At 40.9% G+C, this 23,097-nt stretch overlaps 1 protein-coding gene across 1 annotated transcript in view; it reads left to right on the top strand.

The window, feature by feature from the left end:
• The window catches only part of VPS41 (VPS41 subunit of HOPS complex), a 307,161-nt gene that overhangs the window by 238,015 nt on the left and 46,049 nt on the right, over positions 1-23,097 (top strand). The window contains exon 22 of the mRNA XM_088478142.1: positions 16,422-16,559. Within this exon, the coding sequence (XP_088334268.1) occupies positions 16,422-16,559 (138 nt within the window). The remainder of the gene's footprint in view (positions 1-16,421; positions 16,560-23,097) is intronic.

The following is a 23,097-nucleotide window of genomic DNA, read 5'->3' as shown; positions in this document are numbered from 1 at the left end:
TCTACCATCGGCATTTGGAACTGCTTCTTACAAACAACCAGGCTCCTACCGCCGGCACCTGGATTTGCTTCTGCTGTGTATGCATTGACGATCTGCGTCCGCACATTCTGATTGGTGTTGATTCCTCCTGATCCTCGCAATGGACCAGGCTCTGCATGGTAGCTGGCACAGGGCTTCAGCTTGGAAGCACCTGGGCTCAATTCAAAACTGCCAGAGAACGGAATAGCGTTTTTTGCAATTATGTTGGTCGCAGGATTCAGATGCAGTCGTAAGGCAAAGATGTTTATTGCTGAATATTCTTGAAAAAGACCCTTTCCCTCAGCTTCAAGGGGTACAGCATACAGATGTTACAGCAGTCTTGATGTTCAAAAGATACACACAACCCAGGCTCGAAGCCTGGTATATATGTCACTCCAATACACGTTACCACAGGGTGTAAATTCACCCTGTGTTCCTTTTAGCAAATCATGCTAGCTCACAAAATATAAATAAACACATCTTACATTTTAAAGATACTAACGTAATTTCCTCTTCACCACCCAAAAAAACAGTTGGTTTTCCTAAAGCACAAACTGAATTAGCATATACTGTTTCTGAAAAGGTAAATATAATGCAAATTTTCAATGTTATTTGTCCTTTCACATGTCTATTACTATAACCAGTTTGGCTTATTTACAATCTTAATACCTTCTAAGTTCTTAGGAAGTTCCATCCAATAGGAGCTTCTTTTTTTTCAACAATACATTTTTATTGAATTTGAGAGAGGGAAAGGTAATGGAACGGGGTACAGAAATAAAAAATAAAAAAAGGGGGGGTGAGAGGAGGGAGGGATCAAGGAAAATACAAATTAATAGTAGAATTAAAAGATAGATACAGTGAAATCACCAAAAATAAGCATTAGCTTTCGCTTCCCAGTATTCGCTCCAACTAAACCATCTAATGAGGGTACGGGTACTAGTTCTCAAGTCAGCTGACTGATAGGCGGTGGTGGATAGGCCACGCATAATGCTGAAGGGGAGTATGAGACTCCCGCTGTCTCAAAGTCTTAATGAGATCTCATAGTTTTCTCAATAACTTTCAGGCTTGGAATATAAGGAGAACGCCAATGTCGCGCTAACTGAATTTTAGTGGCAATAAGGATACGGCCCACAATGTAATGATCGTTAGTGGGCAGACTGCCATGGTACAAGTGAAATATGGTTATTAATAGATGTGGTGAAATAGAAACTTTCAGTACTTTGGAGATAAGAGCGAACACCGAGGTCCATAATTTAGTAATATTTGAGCTTGACCAAAAAATATGTAGAAGGGAGCCCATGTTACCACAATGCGCCAGCATAAATTAGATTGAGATAGCCAGAGGGTATGCATTAAGACAGGTTTAAAATATAATCGATGGAGTAGTTTATAAAATTGCTCTGAATGGGAAATGCACTTGGTGAGACAGAAACAAGTACGAAAGACAAAATAGCAATCTTCTTCGGATATTTGTGCAAGAAAGATCTGCTACCCATTTCAATAAGGATGTAAATTCATGGGGATTTATCAAGAGTGAATACCACAAGGTAATGCCCCCTCTGCTATCTGTCTTGAGTAATTGGTCATAGAGAAATTTTGAGGAATCTCTGCACTATATGTGGCGATGGAGTAATGTTGCAAAGCCAATACCTTAGTTGTAAATACTTATAGAAATCCCTAGAAGGGAGTGAATATTGCGATTGAATCTGAGTGTAAGATAATAAATTACCAGAGGCCGTAACCTCAGCCAAAGAAAGAATTCCTTGAGCACCCCAGGTTTCGAAAGATAAATTCGGGGTCAAGATGGCTAAATCTTCAAAAGAAAAATGAGTAGAAGGTAAAAGAATGCCTGAAGTTGTAGAAGCCAGTTCTAACCAGGCTTTCCGGGAGTTAGATACCGAAACTGATCTCTCTAATAGCTGTATAGAAATTGATGAGGGCAACCAGAGGCAGTCCGTAGGTGGGAATGGAGAAACCATACCGCATTCCAAAAGGACCCACGATTTAGTATTCTCCTTATCAGGGAAAACTAAGCCTCCCTCCATATTCGGAAAGGACATGTTTCCTCGCTAATCTAGGTTTCTTACCTTTCCAAATATATTTGATAAAGAGTGCGTGAAATCTATTAAGGGACTAATATGGGGATTGTCCGAAATAGATATAACACCTTAGATAAAATCATCATCTTTAGGGCCGATTTACGACCCACCCAGGAAACATTCTGCATCATTCAATCTTTCAATAACATTTTACGTAACAGGGTTAGATAATTTGCCAATATTAAGCTGTCGACAGTAGGAGTTAATTGGATCCCTAAGTATTTAATACTATTGTCCTGCCAAACATAGGGATAGTCTGATTTCAGAGATTATGTAGGAAAGAGATTGTAACATAGCCGATGGGAAATTAATAGGGAGGGCTTCAGTTTTAGAGCCGTTCAGTTTGTAGTATCATACTCTAGAGATGTTCTCTAAAACTGAATGTAAATGTGGCAGAGAGGAGCAGGGATCTATAAGAGTTAGGAGGACATCATCCGCAAATAGGCTGACTTTAAATGTTTGTCCAAATAGAGCAGGGCCTCGTATAGAATAGTTAGACCTAATAGTCTCTGCTAGGGGTTTGATCGCCAGCACAAACACCAGTGGGGAAAGTGGATAGCCTTCGTGTGTGCCATTCGTTATTGGAAAGGAGGAAGACTGTATACCATTAACGAATACTGCGGCCGCTGGTCTTGAGTACAGTGCAAGAATCGAAGACAGAGCTAGACTTCTAAAACCAAATTTATGAAGAACAGCATGAAGATATCCCCAGTGCAACCTGTCAAATGCCTTCTCTGCATCCAATGAGAACAATAAAAGAGGCTCACCGAGCCCCAAGAAGGCATCGACGACATCAACAACTCTTCTAGTGTTGTCAGGAGATTGATGGCCTTGAACAAATCCTACCTGGTCCTGATGGATAAGTGAAGGAAGTAAATGGTTAAGCCTATTCGCTATTAATTTCGCATAGATTTTGACATCCGTATTGAGAAGTGCAATCGGATGATAATTAGATAACAAAACCAAAACTTTTCCCGGTTTAGGGAATGCAACAATTCTTGCTTCGAGCATTTCTTTAGGAAAGGACCCTGGAACCAGGATCTGGGTTAGAGTATCCTTAAAACATTTATAAAATGTGTTGATATATCCATCAAGACCAGGGGCCCTCTCCGAAGGAAGGGATTTAATTATGGATTCAACTTCCTCGCTGGACCAGGGGCGCTCAAGAGAGCGGTGTTTGTCTGCATCTAAAGATGACAGGTTAATATATTTCAAAAATTCTTCTATTTCAGCCATCGTTGGTTGGGGAACCATAGAGTCTGCATATAAATTGTACAAAGTGGAACAATACTTCGCAAAGGCATCAGCTATATCAGAGGGGTCCGTTACCTTCATGCCCTTTAAACTAGTGATTAATTTAATTTGTCCCTTTGCCCGTTTCCCCCTTCGTTTCCTCGCAAGTAGACGCCCTGCCTTGTCCCCCTGGACATAAAACTTCTGCTTTAATTTAATTTAAACAGGGTCTTGTGAACCTCTCTCAAAGTTAAAGTGTTCCATTCCTCTCAAACTCTTAAGAAGTTCCGGTAAAGTTTGTCATTAGTCGGGGCAAGCTTATGTTTAGATTCTAAATCAGCTAAACGGGAGTACATGGTGAAACATAGCTGCCTTACGTAGGCGCGCCGCTGCTTGGCTAGCCGACCCTCTAACCACTGTCTTTGGGGAGCACCAAAATGTAAAGTGGAAAGTGTCTTACGGTTTATTCGTTTCTAAGAATAAAGAGAGAGTTTAGGAAAGAGTTTGTTTAGCTTCTAGGTCCGAAAGTAAGAGTTCTCCCAAATGCCAGGGACCTGGAAGGGTCCAAAAACGTGTAACATCCCATCAAAGGCTTAATGCCGCATGGTCAGACCACGTTACTGGTAAAATGGAGGATTGTTTAATATGTTGCAGGGTCCACTTATCTGAAGGGCCAAATCAATACGGGAATAGGAGCTATCAACGTGAGAAACGAAGGTATAATCTCTCTCACCTGGGTGTTTGGCTCTCCAGACATCATATAGGTCATATTCACATAAAATATGCCTAAAACTGAGAGAATGATCATGGGTAGAGTGGGAACGAGTTTTAATTTTAGTAGTAGATTTGTCAAGGGAGTGATTAATGACCATATTAAAATATCCTAGGCTCACTACACTACAAGATTGGAGAACATTGCAAAATTTCTTGGCAAAGGTGGGTTGTTTAGTGTTGAGAGCATACACTGACGCTATTGTGACTAGTTTATCATCCAATCGTCCTATAAGTATTAAATACCTGCCTTCCCGGTCCTTCACCTGGTCCTCCAAAACGAAGTTACAGGAACTGGAAAAAAGTGTAGCAACCCCTTCCTTTTTAAAGGGCCCATTAGACATATAGCAATGATGGAATTTAAAATCAGATAACTGGGGGGGAGGACTGTGGGAAGTGGGTTTCCTGTAAAGCAATAACATGAGCCTTAGATTCAGCAAAATAGCGAAGGGCCAATTTCCTCTTATTAGAGGAGTTAAGGCCTTTAACATTTAACGAAAGTACATTAACCATTAAGGAGAAACAAGAACATGTTGTAAGTCGAAACATCTTAGAAAGAAAAAAGATTAGTGTACCAGAGGAAAGGGAAAATAAAATAAAACCTCAGCAGAGGATCAGGACTTTCTAATATCAAAAGGGCAAAAAGAAAACAAAAATAGTAGGAAGGGAATATGAACAAAATAGGGGTGGAAATAGTACCTAAGAGGAACTATAGAGGGCCACCTCCGAAGGCGGCATATTGAGGTATGTGGAGGAGATAACGGACCTCCATCACTCCATATAAAAACTAACCGTACATATTTCTAGATAAATTGTGTCCCAGCATCTGTGGAACTTACTAAAGGGAGATTATCTGCTTTGACATGCATGTACATAACAACAGAATGAAACAGAGAACTATGAATAGCAATGAAATGAACAAGGAGAAAAGATCTGAGTCCCAACTTTTTATAGCTCTTCGGCGGGACAGTAGAATAGGTCGGTCTGTTAACAGTTGGGACATTTTGTCGGCCATGGTAATAAATGCAAATATATTGAAATAGTACATCGTTAAACAGCCTTTGAGACCCTGTAAATAAATAATATATATATAACCATAGTCAAAGATAAACTTATAGCATTAAAGAGACAGACAAAATCAAATGATAATAGCAATACTGTAAGAGACACAAGTAACGGATATACTTTAAGAACATAAAGAAATTGCAAAGATATAATTCAAAGCATATCCGGTCGAAGAGCGTGCATGCGACCAGTCCTGGTTAATCCGCGGACTACCTGGAGCCTTTAGTGAGATGTCCAACAAGTTCCAAGACACCAAAAAACTGAATGCCATCAGCTGGGGTAAAAACCACGTTGGTGGAGCCATTTCTCCTGTTAGTAACATTCCTTATAAGTGCATAGGCTGTATGTACATTTAAAAATACATTTCCACAACTGCGCACAGCACATTGAATATAACATGTTCAAACACATTACATATACATTTGCAGTACGTGGCACCCTGCGCCTAAAGGTCCTTTTAAAAATAGTGCTGCTGCATGAGGGTTAATCTCTACAGTGCCGTGGCAGCCATTTTAATCACGTATGGTCGGGCTCTGGCCACACTCATGTATGTACAATTGTACTACCTCCAATACACTCAACATTAGGGAGGAAAATATTTCTTGAAATTTCATTCTCATTACAGGACCTAACTTTAAAATACTGGTTGAACAGTCATGAAAAGACAAAAAAAGCTGGCACATACAACAGCCATAGAATAGAGATTTTCCAGAGTTCAAAGATGTGTACTCATACATCTAACCTCAATATGCCACGCAGCGCGACTTCCCTGCTGTGAGTGAGACACCAGGTCCCATGAGACTGCTGCGCCGGGCATCTTTTTTCACCAATTACGCATGAACAGACTCAGCTGATTAATTTGATATGTGACACATGTATATCTGTGTACACATGAGTCTGTACATGAAAATAGCAAAATATATTAAAAAGTAGGATGCATTCTAGCATCCACTCTAAAAATGAAATGTTATGCTGTTTAATAATGAAATCATCTTCCGCATTAGTAGCGCTTACTGAGACTACTGCCTAAATAATGTTTTCTGTGATACTGCAGCCCTTAGATCTCTACATTTGGTATGTAGCTCTCTGCAGCATTGCATTCTTTAATCAAGTCTCTAGATGTCACTCATTGTCCAAGGGAACACTCTACTGTATATTGTTTTGCTCAAGCTTGGTGCTTGTCTGGTGTGCTAAAATAGCTGTGCATACAGTGTTGTTTACAGCTCTCTACTCTCTCGCTAGAAGGAAGTAGTTTGAAATATTAAAATATTATGTGTATCAGGAGGATTGGCACTTGGTTATACAGTATGTATTAGGACTGCAACTGAACAATTTTATTGAAAAACAGTGGATGATTGTGAAGGGAATTATATACATTTATATGTTCATTTTATGGGCTACAAGTTTTAGATTAAAGTTTACAATAATTGTGACTTAATGAAAAATTTTATATATACTATGAGAAACCGTAGAGGAATAACTGTAACTAGAGTGTAATTTTATTTGATTTAATAGCAGTTTTGTTTTTGCTATATAAAGATGAAAACTAAAAACCGTTTAAATGTAATAGTTATTTGACCAACTACAACAACTGTATGTTTGTTGTATATAGAAGCCATCCACCCATAGAAATAGAGTAATGCTATAAATCATAGTGACCATTAATCATTGCACATGTCTAGTTTCTTGAAGCAGCTTAATAGCCTTGGTTAAACCTATCCAAAACACATCCAATACTATACCTATGACTATATATCTGATAACCTCTTATATTTCCAGCAAGAGTTTAGTGTTTGCATGCCCGTATTTCACCATTTTGTAGTTGGGTTTCTCAATGGTTTAGTGATTAAAAAAAATGAGTAGAGTTCCCAGCTCTAGCGTCTCCAGTGACATTGAAACTAAACTATGCAACCTGCAGCTGTACTTCATTAAGAGGAAATGTAACTTAGTCTAATTTAATATATACACAGTTGAGTCCCATTAAGCAAAAAGGGATGATTATTGGCTTTCGGGCCGAGGGTGACAGTATTTCTGAAACAGCGCAGTTTGTGAGCTGTTTGCGTGCTGCTGTGGTGAAGGTGTATCATGACTGGAGAAATGGCGCCATTGCGAATAACCGACGTGGAAACTACGAAGTACCGTGGGCCATTGATGTGAGAGGTGAACGTCTGCTACGAAGGTGCGTGAGGGCCAACCGACATGCTACAGTAGAGCAGCTCACCATCATAATGAACCTGGGGGCCACCAGACGTGTGTCTAAAATGACAGTTCAACGAACCCTGCTGCGTAAAGGGCTCCAAAGCAAATGGATGGTCACTGCACCTATGCAAACAAAGGTGCATTTATGGAAAAGGCTTTAATTTTCATGCCTGTATCCAAATTGGATCTCCGCTAATTGGCGAAGGGTTGCCTTCTCCGATGAGTCATGTTTTCTGCTTCATCGAACAGATGGACTTTGGCATGTCAGATGAGAAAAATCGGAGAACAAACACCCGGTAACTATTGCTGGAAGAACACAAACTGGTGGTGGCCGCGTTATGGTCTGAGAAATGTTTTCATGGCATTCTCTGGGCCCACTCATCCATGTGGAAGGCACCCTCAACCGATTTTTTTATTAATCCATCCTTGCAGAGCACATACACCCATACATGCTGATTGTCTTATCTGGGGTGGATGGGATCTTCCAGCAAGACAATGTGACATGTCACATGGCTAGAAATGTCCAACAGTTGGACGAACACGACCAAGACTTCCAAGTACTTCCCTGGCCTCCTAATGCCCCGGACTTGAACCCAATTGAGCATTTTTGGGACCACCAAGATCATTGTGTTCGCTCTATGGATACTATGGATAAATTGGCTAAATGATGGTCAGATGGATCTGACAGATTTGAAAACTAAACCAAATTATCCATACCGTTTTGCTGCCAGTTTCAGGCTGTGACTGATCATCGTTCAGTAACATACACTGAATAATAATTGTTTAAACCAGTTCTTTCATTGTACGTATGATTTGTACGATTATCATGCAGTGTATTGCCAACTTTAGAGTGTCTGCGGATTTTGCGGATACTCGTGTTGTGAGTATGGTGATACAGAATAAAAGCAAAAAAAGGCACCTTTAGTGCAGTAATTAATATCAGTGAAGAATAATTTAAGATGCAATATATTTGCGTATCAAAAATGATTAAAGATTTAGCTTTTACTGTACTGTATGTTTAATCTTTTTGGTACACTACAGTATTTTCTCACCAACAGAACTACTTTAATATAGTCAGATAAGTTGTTCTTTTATGTCTTTAATGTACTGGCCAATAGCTTTCATATTATCTATTCAATTATATTGTTTTTAAAATATTCTACATTATGGATATATCTTTTTTAACACCTTTGGTGTTTGGCAGACTTTGGTGTTAAAAAGTGTTATTGAAGGGTTGATTTAAAAAAAAAAAAGTGTGTGGGGTCCTCCCCAAAAGCATAAACAGCCCGGGGACACACAGCGTGGGGCATGGGCGGATTGGGCCACCGAGAATTCGGGAGAGTTCATGCTGGGCCGGTTCCCTGCGGCCCGCCCCACACTTTTGGGGGGCCGGCTGCCTTGATTGGAGCTCAGCTACGATCAGGCAGCATTTGCAGTTCATAAGAGCCCTGTCTGTAATCTCCATTAGCCACTGTATTTGCAATATAGTCTTTTCTTGTATATTGGTGCAGCACGCGTGATGTCATGACGTCACACGCACGCACTAATCAAAAGCAGGGACTGCCAGGGAGGAGCCGCGACCAGAAGGGGAGCACTGCAGCAGGAAGATGCTGAGTACGGTAAGTGAGGGTGCATGATGTGCTGCTGGGCTGGCATGGAATTGTGTGTGTGTGTGCGCCTACCTGGGGACACTTAAAGGCTCAGGCACTGCCACTGACTTACACTAGCCAGGCTGGCTAGTATGCAGGAATGAGTAGTCTATTATTGTTGTATTTGAGCCAGAACAAGATCCTGATCAAGAACAAGTTGTGAGTGGGGCTGGAACTAGGGGTTACAGGTTCAGGCTGCCAACTTCCTCCTTCCACCAGTGCTGAATTCAGGACTGTGCATGCTGTCCTGAACCTGTCACCTCTGTACTGGCTCTATCACTTCTTTCATGTCCCTGTCACCTCTGTCCTGGCCCTATCACTTCTGTACTGGCCCTATCACCTCTATCATGTCCCCACTGTCCTTTCCCTTTTACCTTTGTCCTGTCCCTATAACCTCTGAATTGTGGGTTGAAAAGTTAGGCTGTATCTAGAGAACAGCGGTGATTTATTCAAAGTACCCAGGGAGTTGGGGCTGTAGGGACGCAAGGAGGATGCAGCTGCAGAGACAAGGGAATGAGGCTGTAGAGACACGGGAGGATGAGGCTGAAGAGAACTGGGGAAAGTGGCTTGAGATTATCCACAATTTGCCGTAGTAGAAGGAAAAGGCTTGGGAACAATAATCTTCATTTAGGCACCAATTCTAAAGAAACCATATTGCTGATACAAATGGTTTCTCAAATTAGCAAATACAGTTTAATAATAATAAATTTTTGATCGGGGAAGTTCACATTTTGCCCTGCACCAAACTTCAGTTGCTATGTATTAGCTAGTTGAACCACTATATAGGTAAGGAAGACTCTCACTTAGTAAAAATCACACAAATATCTGAAAATGTAAAAGCTGGTACATGTAATCACAGGCAGACAAGCCTAGTAGTAGAAAGCGCATCCAGAGGATATTGGAAGCTGGATCCTTGTTTGAAAATAGAGCCACAGCGCTTTGTACTCACAGGCTTGTTTGCACCTTATATGGCAGTTTTATAGCTGCATTAGCATAAAGTCACAGATGACAACAAAAGATGCAAGGAAGGCTGCGGCTGCCTCAGACTCAGAATCAGGCCCTATGAGGAGGGAGTATCCCAAACCCCCTCCACAGACCCGTGCCTCATTAGGGCTGCTTCCAGAAATTTCCCGGGCTGGTTTTCCATCCCAATCCACCTCTGGCGTGGGGTCCCCCTGCCAAAGCATAATCCAGCTCAAAACTGGTCAGCCCAGAGCTGGAAATCCTCGGAAAGTGGGTACCCAAAGAACTGAAATGGGTTCTTCCTGCTGTGGCATACTTGCCTACCCTCCCGGAAATCAGGTGGCACTCTCGGCCACCTGGAAAAGTAAGCAAGTCTCCTGCAACTGGCCGACAGCACCCCGTACCCTCCCAAAGTCGGAAAGTATGTGCTATGGCATTACCACCCTGGCTGGTTTAGCCCAGTGCTGGTTAATGGAAAATAGGGGGGGACTCCACCCCGGTTTTTCCTTCTATTTTCCATTACTAGACCAGGCTAAAAGGCCCAAGACTGTTTATGCTTTTTGGGGGAGACCCCCACACACTTTTTTTTTTAAATTAACCCTTTAATTACACACTTTAATACCAAAGCCTGCAAGCAAATACGCTGCTCACACACTGGTCTATTTATGTAGTGTATTGTGCTACGATTTTAATGTGATTTTATCGTATTTGACCACACAATTCTTAGTAAATCTATGACTTGTATTCGAGTCTATGGTAATGATCCAATGTTTTGTCAAAAGGTATATTGTGCCGAATTGGTGTGTTAAGTAGTGTTTCACCTGCGAATACCTGTCGATTTGGGCAATGGATATTGCAGAAAAACACCAAATCGACCAAGAAACGAATCTTCGTACATATCCCACCTAGGGCCGTATTCAATTAGCGGTGAAAACGGGCGTTTCTTTTGCCACCGTAGAAAATGGACGTTGTTTCGCCATTGGCGAAAACGCCCGTTTTTCACCAAAAAGGCGAAGTTTTCACACAAAAAATCGCGAAAACGGCAAACAGGCGAAAAATTTAAAAAAAAAACTGGAGAAAAGTTTTCTCCATCCCAGACCAGGAGAAAAAAAAATGCAAAATCCCTATTTTTGGCTAAAAATGTGGGGATTTCTTTTTTTACGTCAAGTGTTTTAAACATCGCACGCAATCGCAGCAGGCGGTTTTTATGGTTTTTAAAATTGCATTTTTAAGAAATATACTTGCACTCATTTTTTTTAAACATAAAATTTTTTATTACTTCAAAAATTATTGAGGTTGGGTCTGGGATACAGAAACAAAAAAGGGTGGGGGAACACAGAAACAGAAAAAGAGAATTAGGTACAACGTTTGCTAAAAGAAGCTAACAAATTTAATATAATAATAGAAATACAGTTCAGAACTAACAACTGTTCTCGTCCATCAATAAGAAATTACAATACTTTAATCTAGTGATCGCTGATGGTAGGCCGCTAGACTGATGAGATATAGATTACTAGGTAGATTAGGGTCTTCCAAATGGTCAGGGCCGTAGAAGGGACAGGGTAACTCTCCGTATAGTAGCCCTTGATCTACTTAAATTCGGGAACCTATCCTCAACTCAAAATTTTTGGTTCTCAAGGTTTGGATTTTGAGGACCAGTAGTCAGACCAATTAAACCACTGAATCAGCGGGTTTGATGACGCTGAGGAATAATTCACCCCAGCAGTTTCAAACTCATAGTGAGTTTGGACTTTTTTTTCTATATCCTCCAAAGTGGGAATTATAGGGGATCTCCATTGTTGAGCTAGCATTAATTTAGTGGCAATAAGGATGTGTCCCATTAAGTAACGAACGTTTGGGGTCATATCTACTTTGTATAAATGAAAAATAGCTATAACCGGATGTGGAAAAATAGTGATCTTTAAAATTTTTGATATTAAGATAAAAACCTCTTTCCATAGTGAGGTAATAAACGGGCAAGTCCAAAATATGTGGAATAAAGAGCCTACATGGCCACAATTCCGCCAACATAAATTGGAGTGAGATGGTGAGATAATATGCATTAGTTTAGGCGTAAATATAGTCGGTGTAGCAATTGGGAATATTGTTCAATGTGCGACATACATTTTGAAACCTTATAACTATTTTTAAAGATTATACGGCAGTCTTCTTCGGAGAAGACACACGAAAGGTCTGCTTCCCATTTCAAAATCGTTGAGGATTTATTAAATTCCGTGGGGGTCATTAGTTGAGAATACCACCATGTAATACCTCCTTTGTTATTAACTTTATTCAATTGATTAGCTAAAAGTTTTGGAAGATCATAGATGATATATGGGGGTGGGGTTATACTTTGTAACCAATGTCTGATTTGTAAATATTTATAAAACTCTCTAAAAGAGGTGTGAAATTGAGCATTAATTTGGGTAAATGGCTGAAGAGTGCCGGATGATGTAATTTCTTTAAGTGATAGAATACCCTGTGATCTCCAGGTCTCAAAACTTAAATTCGGTATTAAAGCGGCCAATCCCTCCAGTGAAAAACCCGTGGAGGGAAGATTAACCTCTGGTGTCGCATTTATCATTTCTAACCAGGCTTTCTTGGTTGTGGATATCGCTGTACATTTTTCAATCCACGGGATCCTAACATGAGATGGTAACCAGAGACAGTCTGTGAGTGGAAATGGGGAAGCCATATCCCATTCCAACTGGACCCATGGCATCAATTTCCCATTTGAGAACCAAGAGTTCACTTGTGTTAATACAGACGCTATTTGGTACCAGTGTAGGTCCGGGAGTCCCACGCCTCCCTCGGTCTTGGGTAAAGATAATATTTTCCTTGCTTGCCTAGGTTTCTTACCCTTCCATATATAAGAAGAGAAGAGATTTTGGATCTTAATGAGAACATAGTGGGGGATTAATATTGTCAATGTTCGAAAAAAATACAATAACTTTGGTAGTACCACCATCTTTAGGGTAGAGAGTCTGCCCATCCATGATATATTGGACATCATCCAATCCTTGAATAATAACGACAATTGTCGTATCAATGGTAGGTAATTAGCTGCTATTAAGCTATTGGTAGTGGCTGTTAAGTGAATTCCTAAATATTTAATAGAATGGTCCTGCCAAGCATATGTATAATTTGCTTTAAGAGAAGCCAGTAAATGTTGTGTGAAATTGATAGGGAGTGCCTCCGTTTTGGAGCAGTTCAACTTATAGTAAGAGACCCCAGATAATTCTTTCAACAAGCTATGTAGGGCAGCTAAGGAAATCATCGGATCTGTAAGTGTCAGCAGGATGTCATCGGCAAACAGGCTTGTTTTGTACATTTTGCCATAAAGGATGGGGCCTGCAATATTATGGTCATTTCTGATGGCTTCTGCTAATGGTTCGATCGCCATAGCGAACACCAGTGGGGATAGGGGGCATCCTTGTCTCGTACCATTTGTGATCAGGAAAGGGGAAGATAGAATGCCATTAACAAAGACTCTGGCCGAAGGAGATGAATATAATGCAAGAATTGATGTTAGAAAATTTCCCTTAATACCAAATTTGACCAATACTGCTTTTAAATATTTACAATTCAATCTATCAAACGCTTTTTCTGCGTCTAGTGATAGAAGTAGGAGAGGCTGGTCAAAGCTGGAAAAAGATTCAATTATATTGATCACCTTCCTCGTATTGTCTGGTCCCTGCCTTCCTGTCACAAATCCTACCTGGTCTTGATGTATTAAAGTTGGTAGCAATGGGTTAAGTCTGTTCGCTAGGAGTTTAGCGAATATTTTAATATCCATATTGAGGAGTGCGATTGGCCTGTAATTAGCCATGGATGTCAAATTCTTACCTGGTTTGGGAAAAGCTACTATTCTTGCCTCTAACATTTCTCTCGGGAAGGAGCCCCCAGACAAAATATCATTAAACAATTGCGCTAAAATAGGAGACAAAGTATCTTGAAAGCATTTGAAGAATTTGTTTATATAACCGTCTGGTCCCGGTGCATTATCTAAGGGAAGGGATTTAATAACAGATAATATTTCTTCTTCAGACCAGGGATCTGTTAGTGCGTTCAAAGCGTCGGCATCCAGGGATGGTAGATCCACTTTACTAAGAAAATCGTCAATCTGGATTAATGATGGTTGGGGAGTCATAGGGTCATCTTTTAAATTGTAAAGGGAGGAATAATACTGCGCGAAGGATTCCGCTGTAGCATAGGGATCTGTGAGTTTGGTACCTTTGATATTGGAAATCATTCTTATACTTTCTTTCGCTCTTTTCCCTCTTAACTTTCGTGCTAGCAAACGACCCGCCCTGTCTCCCTGAGTATAGAGCTTTTGGTGTAGTTTAAACATTGTCTGATGGGACTTTTTTAAGTGCCAAAGTGTTCCATTCAGCTCTAACATGAAGCAATTCCCTATAAATTGTATAGTCATTTGGGTTAAGTTTATGTTTAGAATCTAAGTCTGCTAGTCGACACTCGATATTTGCTTGTTGGAGGATAGACGCCTTATGTAGGCGGGCTGCTGCCTGAATAGCTGAACCCCCAAAGAACTGCTTTTAGCGAACACCAAAAAGTAAATGAGGAGGTATCTCTGGTTTGTTGTTTTCCAGAAACATGGATAGGGCATTTGATATTAATTGTTTAGATTCCGTATGAGCCAGAAGGTATTCTCCCAAACGCCAGGGGCCCGGAGGAGGTCTCAATCTATTTATATCCCAATCAATAGACAGTGCTGCATGGTCTGACCAAGCTACAGGTATAATTGATGATTGTTTAATGTAAGGCAAGGACCATTTATTCGCCAGGGCAAGATCAATGCGGGAATAGGATTTGTGCACCTGCGTATAAAAGGTGTAGTCCTTCTCGCCAGGATGACCTGCCCTCCATACATCGTAGAGCTCATATTCGCTAAGTATTCGTCTGAAGCCCTGATAATTATCTTGGGAGAATTGAGGACTCATTTTAGTTTTATATGAGGATTTATCCCATAACGGATCCGGGGCGATATTAAAATCTCCTAATAATAGCAAAATCCCTTTTTTATACTTTTGGAGAGTCGTGCAAAATTTCCTAATAAATGATATTTGTTTTGTGTTTGGGGCATAAATTGATGCAATTGTCACTGGGACATTATCTAACTTACCTATAAGTATAAGGTAACGACCCTCCTTATCCTGTATTTGTTTTTCCAAAATAAAGTTACTTGTATTAGAAAAAAGAATTGCCACTCCTGCTTTTTTGGAAGGGCCGTTGGAGGTATAGCAAATGGGAAATTTCAAATTAGACAATCGAGGGGGGGCGGATTGTTGGAAATGGGTCTCTTGAATGGCGATGATATGAGCTTTACATTTAGCAAAATATCTCAGTGCGAGTTTTACTTGTACTCATTTTAACGTACCCCCAATTTAAATGGGACAGTAATTTCCTGGAAAAAAAATAGCTTTCTATCATTTTCAGCGATTTTTTTTTTTCCACACAAAATTTGCGCGGTCGTTTTTCGTCAAAGTACGCAACTTATGCAAAATATTGGGGGTAATTTATCATTAGGGGGGTATCCAAAGGGTTCTAAAAGATATCCCCACATTTTTAGCCAAAAATAGGGATTTTGCTTTTTTTTTTCTCCTGGTCTGGGATGGAGAAAACTTTTCTCCATATTTTTTCTCCATTTTCGCCTGTTTGCCATTTTTTTGGCAAAAATGTTGCAATTTTATTTTTCAAAAAACGTCTGTTTTCGCCGATGGCGCAAAAAAAAGTCTCAATACACCATGTGGCGCAAGATTCCAGGTGCAAGCGAGCTTCACCAAGTGGTGTAGCGTCTTTATCGTTTTAATGTGTCATAGCCGCAGCACAATGCGAAAAAATTCTTCACGAGATTGCACTGATTAATTTGATATGCGACACTTGTATGTCTGTGTGCAACTGAGTCTGAATCTGCACAACGGAACTTTGCATAAAAAATAGCTGTGGCCACTGATTCAGATGGACACAGAAATACAGGAGTTACATATCAGATTAATCAGAGCAGTCTTGTGAATTGGTTTTGTCACATTGCGTTGCGACTGAGACACACATTCGAGCGAAAGAGAAGCCGAGTGACCCGTGACCTTGCATGCCGAGAAGGGCTGTTTAGCGCGACTTCAGCAATAGTGTAGAGGACGCATCTGTATTGTCAAGTATTACAGAAAACACTACATTCATATATTTTATACAGTGTGTATTTGTGGTACCTTTTTACAGCCTTCAGGTGGGGCTACAGCACAGTCACAGTAATAGCAACAGTAATGGTTAAATAAGTAATTGACATGTCTTCAAAACATAAATTCTATTTACAGGTTGCTTAAACCTTGGAATATGAAATAACTATTAACAGCAATGCATTATATGATTTTAAAAAATTATAATTTTGTTTTTTTTCTGCTTCCAGTATCTGCACAAACTATTTAAGAGAGACCATCACAAAGGTCAAAGATATCATGACCAGCAAATCAGCCTATATGCGGAATATGATCGGCCAAATTTATTGCCTTTTCTTCGAGACAGCACTCATTGCACATTGCAAAAGGTGAGCACAACTGTTCTGTGACATGACTTAATCTACTCAAACTGCCCATGCTTCAAGAATTGCTTCTTTTGCACAAGAAGAATGCAAAAGCCCCTGCGTTTTGTGATGGTAGATATCTTGTGCTTTTTCCATCTTATTGGGGTTTTCTTTTACACAAATCTGCATTGCCTGCAGATCACTATTTGCTCTAATGATAAGTTGTCCCTAAATACAACAATGTTGTATACAATCCACAGTTGTGCTACTTTAGTTGTTGTTTGTTTTGTCTGTTGTAGTTGGATACCTTTTGTGAGGTAAAAACAATATGTAATATAAATGTGATACCATCAATGAAAATGATGCAAACATTGCATATTAAGGTGACAAGGCCCCTGTGTAAGAGTAGATAATATACACTGATCAAACAATTTGCATAACATTTTCCACACGTTATATGATGAAGAGTGGTAAAAGTGCATTGAGATTGCTACAGATGGGGATCCATCAATGGTAAGGACGGTTTGTTTGCTGTGTTGTGTGGTGCTCAGAGTACTGACATTGCTTCAAAGATATCTTTTAGGAATTCATATGGTGACGTGAATCTTGCTCAAGATAGACATCCTGTCTTAAACATTTAAACATTGTTGAACTGCCCCCAAACCTGTCACCTGCATCTACTCTCTGGGCTTCTCTCGGAGAGGACTTATTTAAAGTAGTGTTGAATATTTCAACCCAGAGATTTGTGTATCTCTTGATTTTTAAAATGTACTCTAAATATCACTACTTGTATTTTCAATAACAGGAACCAGGGTTGCATAAAATTGTATTTAAAAAAAAAAATCAAAAACGGATTTATTTGATTTAAATAGGATTTTTTTTTTTTTTTTTAATAAACGTTTAAAAATGTAAAACGTTTACTTAAAAAACAATTTAATAAAAAATCCTATTTAAAACAAAAAAAATCTAATTTAAATCAAATCCGTTTTTGATTTTTGTTTTTTAAATCCAATTTTATGCAACCCTAACCCCCTCTACTGCTCCTCTACCCTCTATGATTGCTTTGCTGACCTACAGTAGCATGCATAGTGACTGACATAGTGGCAGAACTAGGGGCAGGAGAGTATATTGACTCTTCTCTCTCTCCTGTCCCTATTTCTGTCATGCTATTAGTCACCACACTACACTGATTGCATGAAGGAGCACAATAGACTCATATCACTTTGCCCCTGGACAGGGTGGGTAGAGGCACTGGTTGTCCACATCATAGTGCTATGTATGAAGTAAGATGGTGAACTTGCAGAGCAGCAAAAGTCTGCACCACCCCATGGGAGGAGTTGGACAGAGTTAGATTGTTCCTTGCTAGTTACGGAGTAGCACACTATTGTGCCTAAGTGCATTTTATTTTGCATAGTAAGTTTATTGAAATTGGTGGAGAGGGATAGTTGTAGAGACATTCCTTGCTTTGCAGAGGAACACAGGGCCATATTCATTCCTGCAGAAGCCAAAAGTTAGTTTGTGTGAAACTGAATGAGCTTATGTGGAATGGGATAGTTCCCTTTCATAGGTACTCCAGATTGTTGGGTCATAAACATAGCTAATGTAATCCAAAGGCTTGAAAGGACAGGGGCATAGAATTATTTTGTAATTTGTCTATAAACAAGTTTGCTTATTCTGCTTTATGTAATGTATTTTATATTACTTTCGGATTTTTTTACAGTACCTCACCGAAGTACTGTATCTGCTACCACTTCTCTTTTGTTAAATTTCCTCTTGTTATATCTCTTTTACTGGTTTGCTTATTATTAGCTGAGTTTTCTTTTTTTCACCTCTCTGTCTTTCTGGAAGATAAAAGCCAGCTGCTGTAATGTACCTCCTAGACAGCTTATATTTCAGCATATGAAACCACTGTAGTATTTGATCTTGAAACCAGACACAGTCGAAATTAAAGTCCTTGGCAGCTATGTATCAGTAGCTTTCTTCTATAATTAAGTGTGGGGAGGAAATTATAAAATTGACTACTTGGAAAAAAGCCTAAATATCTTTTGGTAATGGAGATTGAGATTTTTGTCATTACCAATCAGTGTCCATCCCCGGACTAATGTATATTACATTAAATCATCTTACAATCCTCAGCAGCATAGAATAACTACATTTCAGTGGTAATAGGCATGTACTGTAAGAAATCTATGGTGCTAGTTTGTTGTAAAAACATAAAATAAGGCTACAGCTACAGGCCCAAAAGCTAAGCTACCCTACCTATCTGCTGTCTTCTCCCTATTTTGTATTCAAGGTGTCCTGGGAGCATTAAAGATGACTGCAGCCCTTGGATACCTTTGTTTTCTATGGTTATAAAAATCTTTAGTCTGTATAATGTTTGCCCAGGTTGCCCTGACTGTGGGGGAGCACTTTGTTTAGAAAAAGCCTAGTGGTTGTTACAGCATTATTTACTGTAGGTGCATCAGCAGTGAGAGCTTCTAGGTACCAATCTAATGTTGTGATGAAGAAGGCTCAGGGCCGAATTAAGCCTTTTAGGGACCCGGGGCACTTAAAACACGGGGTCCCTCTCCCTGTTGTCAGCACTACCCCCATGGCCGTGCCCACTGTGTGCTTCCACCCCCGCACCACTATGAGGCAGTAGCGCAGGCCCTACCTGTACTCCTGCAGCAGGGGCAGACTCTGAAGCCTCCTCTTGTACAGCGCGGGGAGCAATTCTGCTTGTCTACTGTCTCCACAGCCAGGAGCAGCTCTCACAGCAGCAGCGCTGTACCTGTTGCCACACTGCTGCTGGCAGAGCTTCGTTAAAAGAAAAAAAAGATTGCCCTGGGAATTTTATTGTGAGATGACTGCAATTACTGAGACTCAATGTAAATTATCCACAACTGTGATACCAATATGTACTGTATACTGTAGGTGGGGTGGGGGGTACATGTGGGGTCCCGCTACTTCTAGTATACCTTGAGATTCCTACTTTTTTTTAAGATTCCTGTTGCAGTAACTGCCCCAAATATACAAAAGAAGAGTTATATATTATTTAGTTAGAATATGACGGTCAAATGTTTTTCAGTCTTACTGCTTCAACTGTCAGGGAAAGAGTTAATTAATGGGACATATCTGAAGATAATAATACGGAAGTAATGCTGCCCATCCACTAGCAGACTTGTCCCTGAAAGATCAAAAGATCTTCACAAATCGTTCATCAATCCTGATGATCGTTATCGTTCATGTGCATGAACGATTTGTGAACGTTTGCACAACAGGACCAAAGGCCATAGACCACTGTTTTTCAACCACTGTGTCATGTTGTCAAGTGTGCCGCAGCAGTCAGCTCAGCACACTTGTATGTAGTGTGTTTTATTCCTGAGGAGGCCAATGTAGTGTGTTTTATTCCTAAAGGAGGCCAATGTAGTGTGTTTTATTCCTAAAGGAGGCCAATGTAGTGTGTTTTATTCCTAAAGGAGGCCAATATGTGTGTATGTTTTTATGGGGGAGCCAATGTGTATGTTTTTCATTGGTCACGCACAGTGCATAGCTGGATAGTGTGCCTTTGCAATTTTAAAATCTTGTGTAGTGTGCAACTTACTGCCATAGACCAACGATTTTCAAAGCAGTTGTTAATAAAAGTGGGCTGAAATATTTATTTAAATCTATATATGTTGGTCGTTGTTCGTTCCGGCTTTGAAAACGCGCACCGATGCATGGACGATAACGATGTTCAATAACGACTAATTGACGGGCAAAACCAGACGACGCAAACAACCAGCGGGATCGCACATCACTGGTCGTTTAGGGCATTTTACTGCACGACTTGAGGACGATTTCCAAGCGATTGAACGATAACGATGGTCGTTATCGCTCAATCGCTAGGTTTAATCGCATAGTGGATGGGCACCTTAAGTTTTGCGGAGACAATTGCAGATGCCTTTCGGAACTAACCACAAGAAGAAGCCTCTGAGTCCACCTTTACGTTTTTAAGTTAATTTCAGCAATATGAGCGATATAAAAAAAAACTAAGCAGACAAAAATGCCTTTTCATTTCATCCTATAAAAATAAACTTTCTAGTTATAGTAACCTTAAAATAAGGAAAAAGCTGATGTTCTGTACAATGCTGACACCCACCAGTGCAGAATGCTGACACCCACCAGAGCAGAATGCTGACACCCACCAGTGCAGAATGCAATCACCACATTTGGGGCCTGATACAGTACGGATCGCAACTGCGATTGCAATAGCGATTACGCACGCAGTCTCACTATGAAGATATGCTAATCCACTGCGATCGCTATGCCATATGCAGCACAACGTAAGGAAGCCCCCTTTACCTTACACACATCCGTAATACTTAGCAAGACTACGAAAGCATCGGTAACATCAAGTTTCATCAGAGCCTCACGCACACTTGCACAAGATCAGACCTTACTCAGGAATTGCTAACTTCGTCGCGAAAGGCCTCAGGCTGCATATGGCATCACAGTGGCTAATTTATGCACGCCCTTGCAACGGAGTTCAAGTTCAGTGGGCGCCCGGCTCCTTCTCTCCCCCCCCACACCGCCAGCGGCAGCCGGAGGACGGAGCTCACTCCTGAGCTCCGTCTTTCGGGTCCCGCAGTGCACTATGGGAGTGACGTCATGATGTCACTCCCATAGTTCCGAGAAGCGAGCACCGGGGACGGACGGCAGCAGGCACAGGAGCGGTGTTCAAAGCAAGTTTTTTGTGTGTGTGTGTGCGTGGGGGGGCGGGGCTTACTACTGGGGGCACTACAGGGGGCATTACAGGGGCCGCACTACTGGGGGGCACTACAGAGGCCTTACTTTTGGTGGCTTGGGGGCACTACTGGGGGCACTACAGGGGCCTTACTTCTGGGGGCATCATATGGGGGCACTACAGGGGCCGCACTACTGGGGGCACTACAGGAGCCTTACTACTGGGGGCACTACAGGGGCCTTACTAATGGGGGCACTATTGGGGGAGCACTACAGGGGCCCTTACTACTGGGGGCACTTCTACGGGCATTACTACTGGGGCACTGCAGGGAGCATTTCTACTGGGGGCACTACAAGGGCATTACAACTGGGGGCACTACAGGGGCCTTTACTACTGGGGGCACTGCAGTGGGCATTACTTTAAGGGGCTTTACTACAGGGGGCATTGTTACTACTGGGGGCACTGCGTAAGGGGCACCAATACAGTGGGCACTTCATAAGGGGCACCATTACAGTGGGCATTGACTGTTTTAGGGGAACTACTACTGTGGGCATTGTGTAAGACCTAAGTTAGGGGGAACCCTTAAAAATGTTGCTATGGGGCTCAAAAAAGTTCTAGTTACGCCCCTGATACTGTGTGTGTGTGTGTGTGTATTTGTATATACATATATATATATATATATATATATATATATATATACTGTGTGTATATATATATATATATATATATATTATATGTGTGTGTGTGTATATGTACATACTTCTGCCCTCTTCGTACTCATTTAACCCCTCAGGTGAAAATGACTTTGCACAGGTGGTGTGGTGGATAAGTTTTGCGTTTTATTTATTTATTTGTGTAGAAGTTTTGCCTAGGGTGCCTAGAAGTCTAGCACCGGCCCTGTCCGTGCCATATTTTCAGACCAGCGCTGCTACAGTGGGGAAATTGAAGTTGTCATTATATAATATAGGCTTGCTAGACGGGTGCTAAAATATTGTTTTTCTGGCAATTATGACATAATGATGCAGTTGTTGTGCCAAGCAGATGGGTGCAGCAGGTATGGGAGGAAATTGTTCCCTGCAGAGTGGTCAGCGTGATGGACATTGGGCTAATCAGCGTGAGCATGACTTTGTTATATACAATATATGACTCTCATGGTAGGATAAGCCTCACAATGCTATAGTATGTCTGGTACCGATTAAGGCACATTCAGACACACACAGATACGCATAGCAAATTAATCAGTGCAGTCTTGTGAAGTGGTTTGCCGCATCCAGTTACAACAAGGGCCATATTCAATTTGAGGCGAGAAGTCCGAGGTCAGACTATTCGCCATCATCTCCTTTTTTTCTGGGATAAAGTATCGGTCGCGTGCCCGCTTATCCCTGTATTCAATTAGGATCCGGCGAAAACGGGACCCGGCAGAAAGGTAAGTATCGAAAAGTCCTGTCAATTTTCGGGAAATCATCCTGGCATCCCCCTAAAGATGGTCTGACATGGGGGATCACTATGGGTACCCCTGATTTGGACTGCTGAAGATAATTGGGGTTTTTAAATAGCCGCAGCAGGTGCATAAATGCGCCTGTGAAGAAGTGATGAAGAATAGCACTTAGCTTTTTTTTGCAAAAAAAAAAAAACTAGTTCCATCAAATTTGGGGTACATGAAAATGGGTGCAAGCATATTTTTAAGTCCCTAAAATGATTTTTAAAAATTCTTCAAAAATGCACCTGCCGCAACCACCCGCATTCCAGGAAACACCTGCTGCATACATGGGGACCCCTCCTAAGGATATTTTGCTAGTTTTTAGTTTGTTCCCCAACATTTGGGTGTCCTGAGGATTTAAAATTTTTTACACAGAT

This window comes from Taudactylus pleione, unplaced genomic scaffold (genome assembly GCF_031769625.1).
Source record: "Taudactylus pleione unplaced genomic scaffold, aTauple2 ptg000208l, whole genome shotgun sequence".
NCBI classification, from domain to species: Eukaryota; Metazoa; Chordata; class Amphibia; order Anura; family Myobatrachidae; genus Taudactylus; species Taudactylus pleione.
This window is presented reverse-complemented; position numbering and strand designations above follow the sequence as displayed.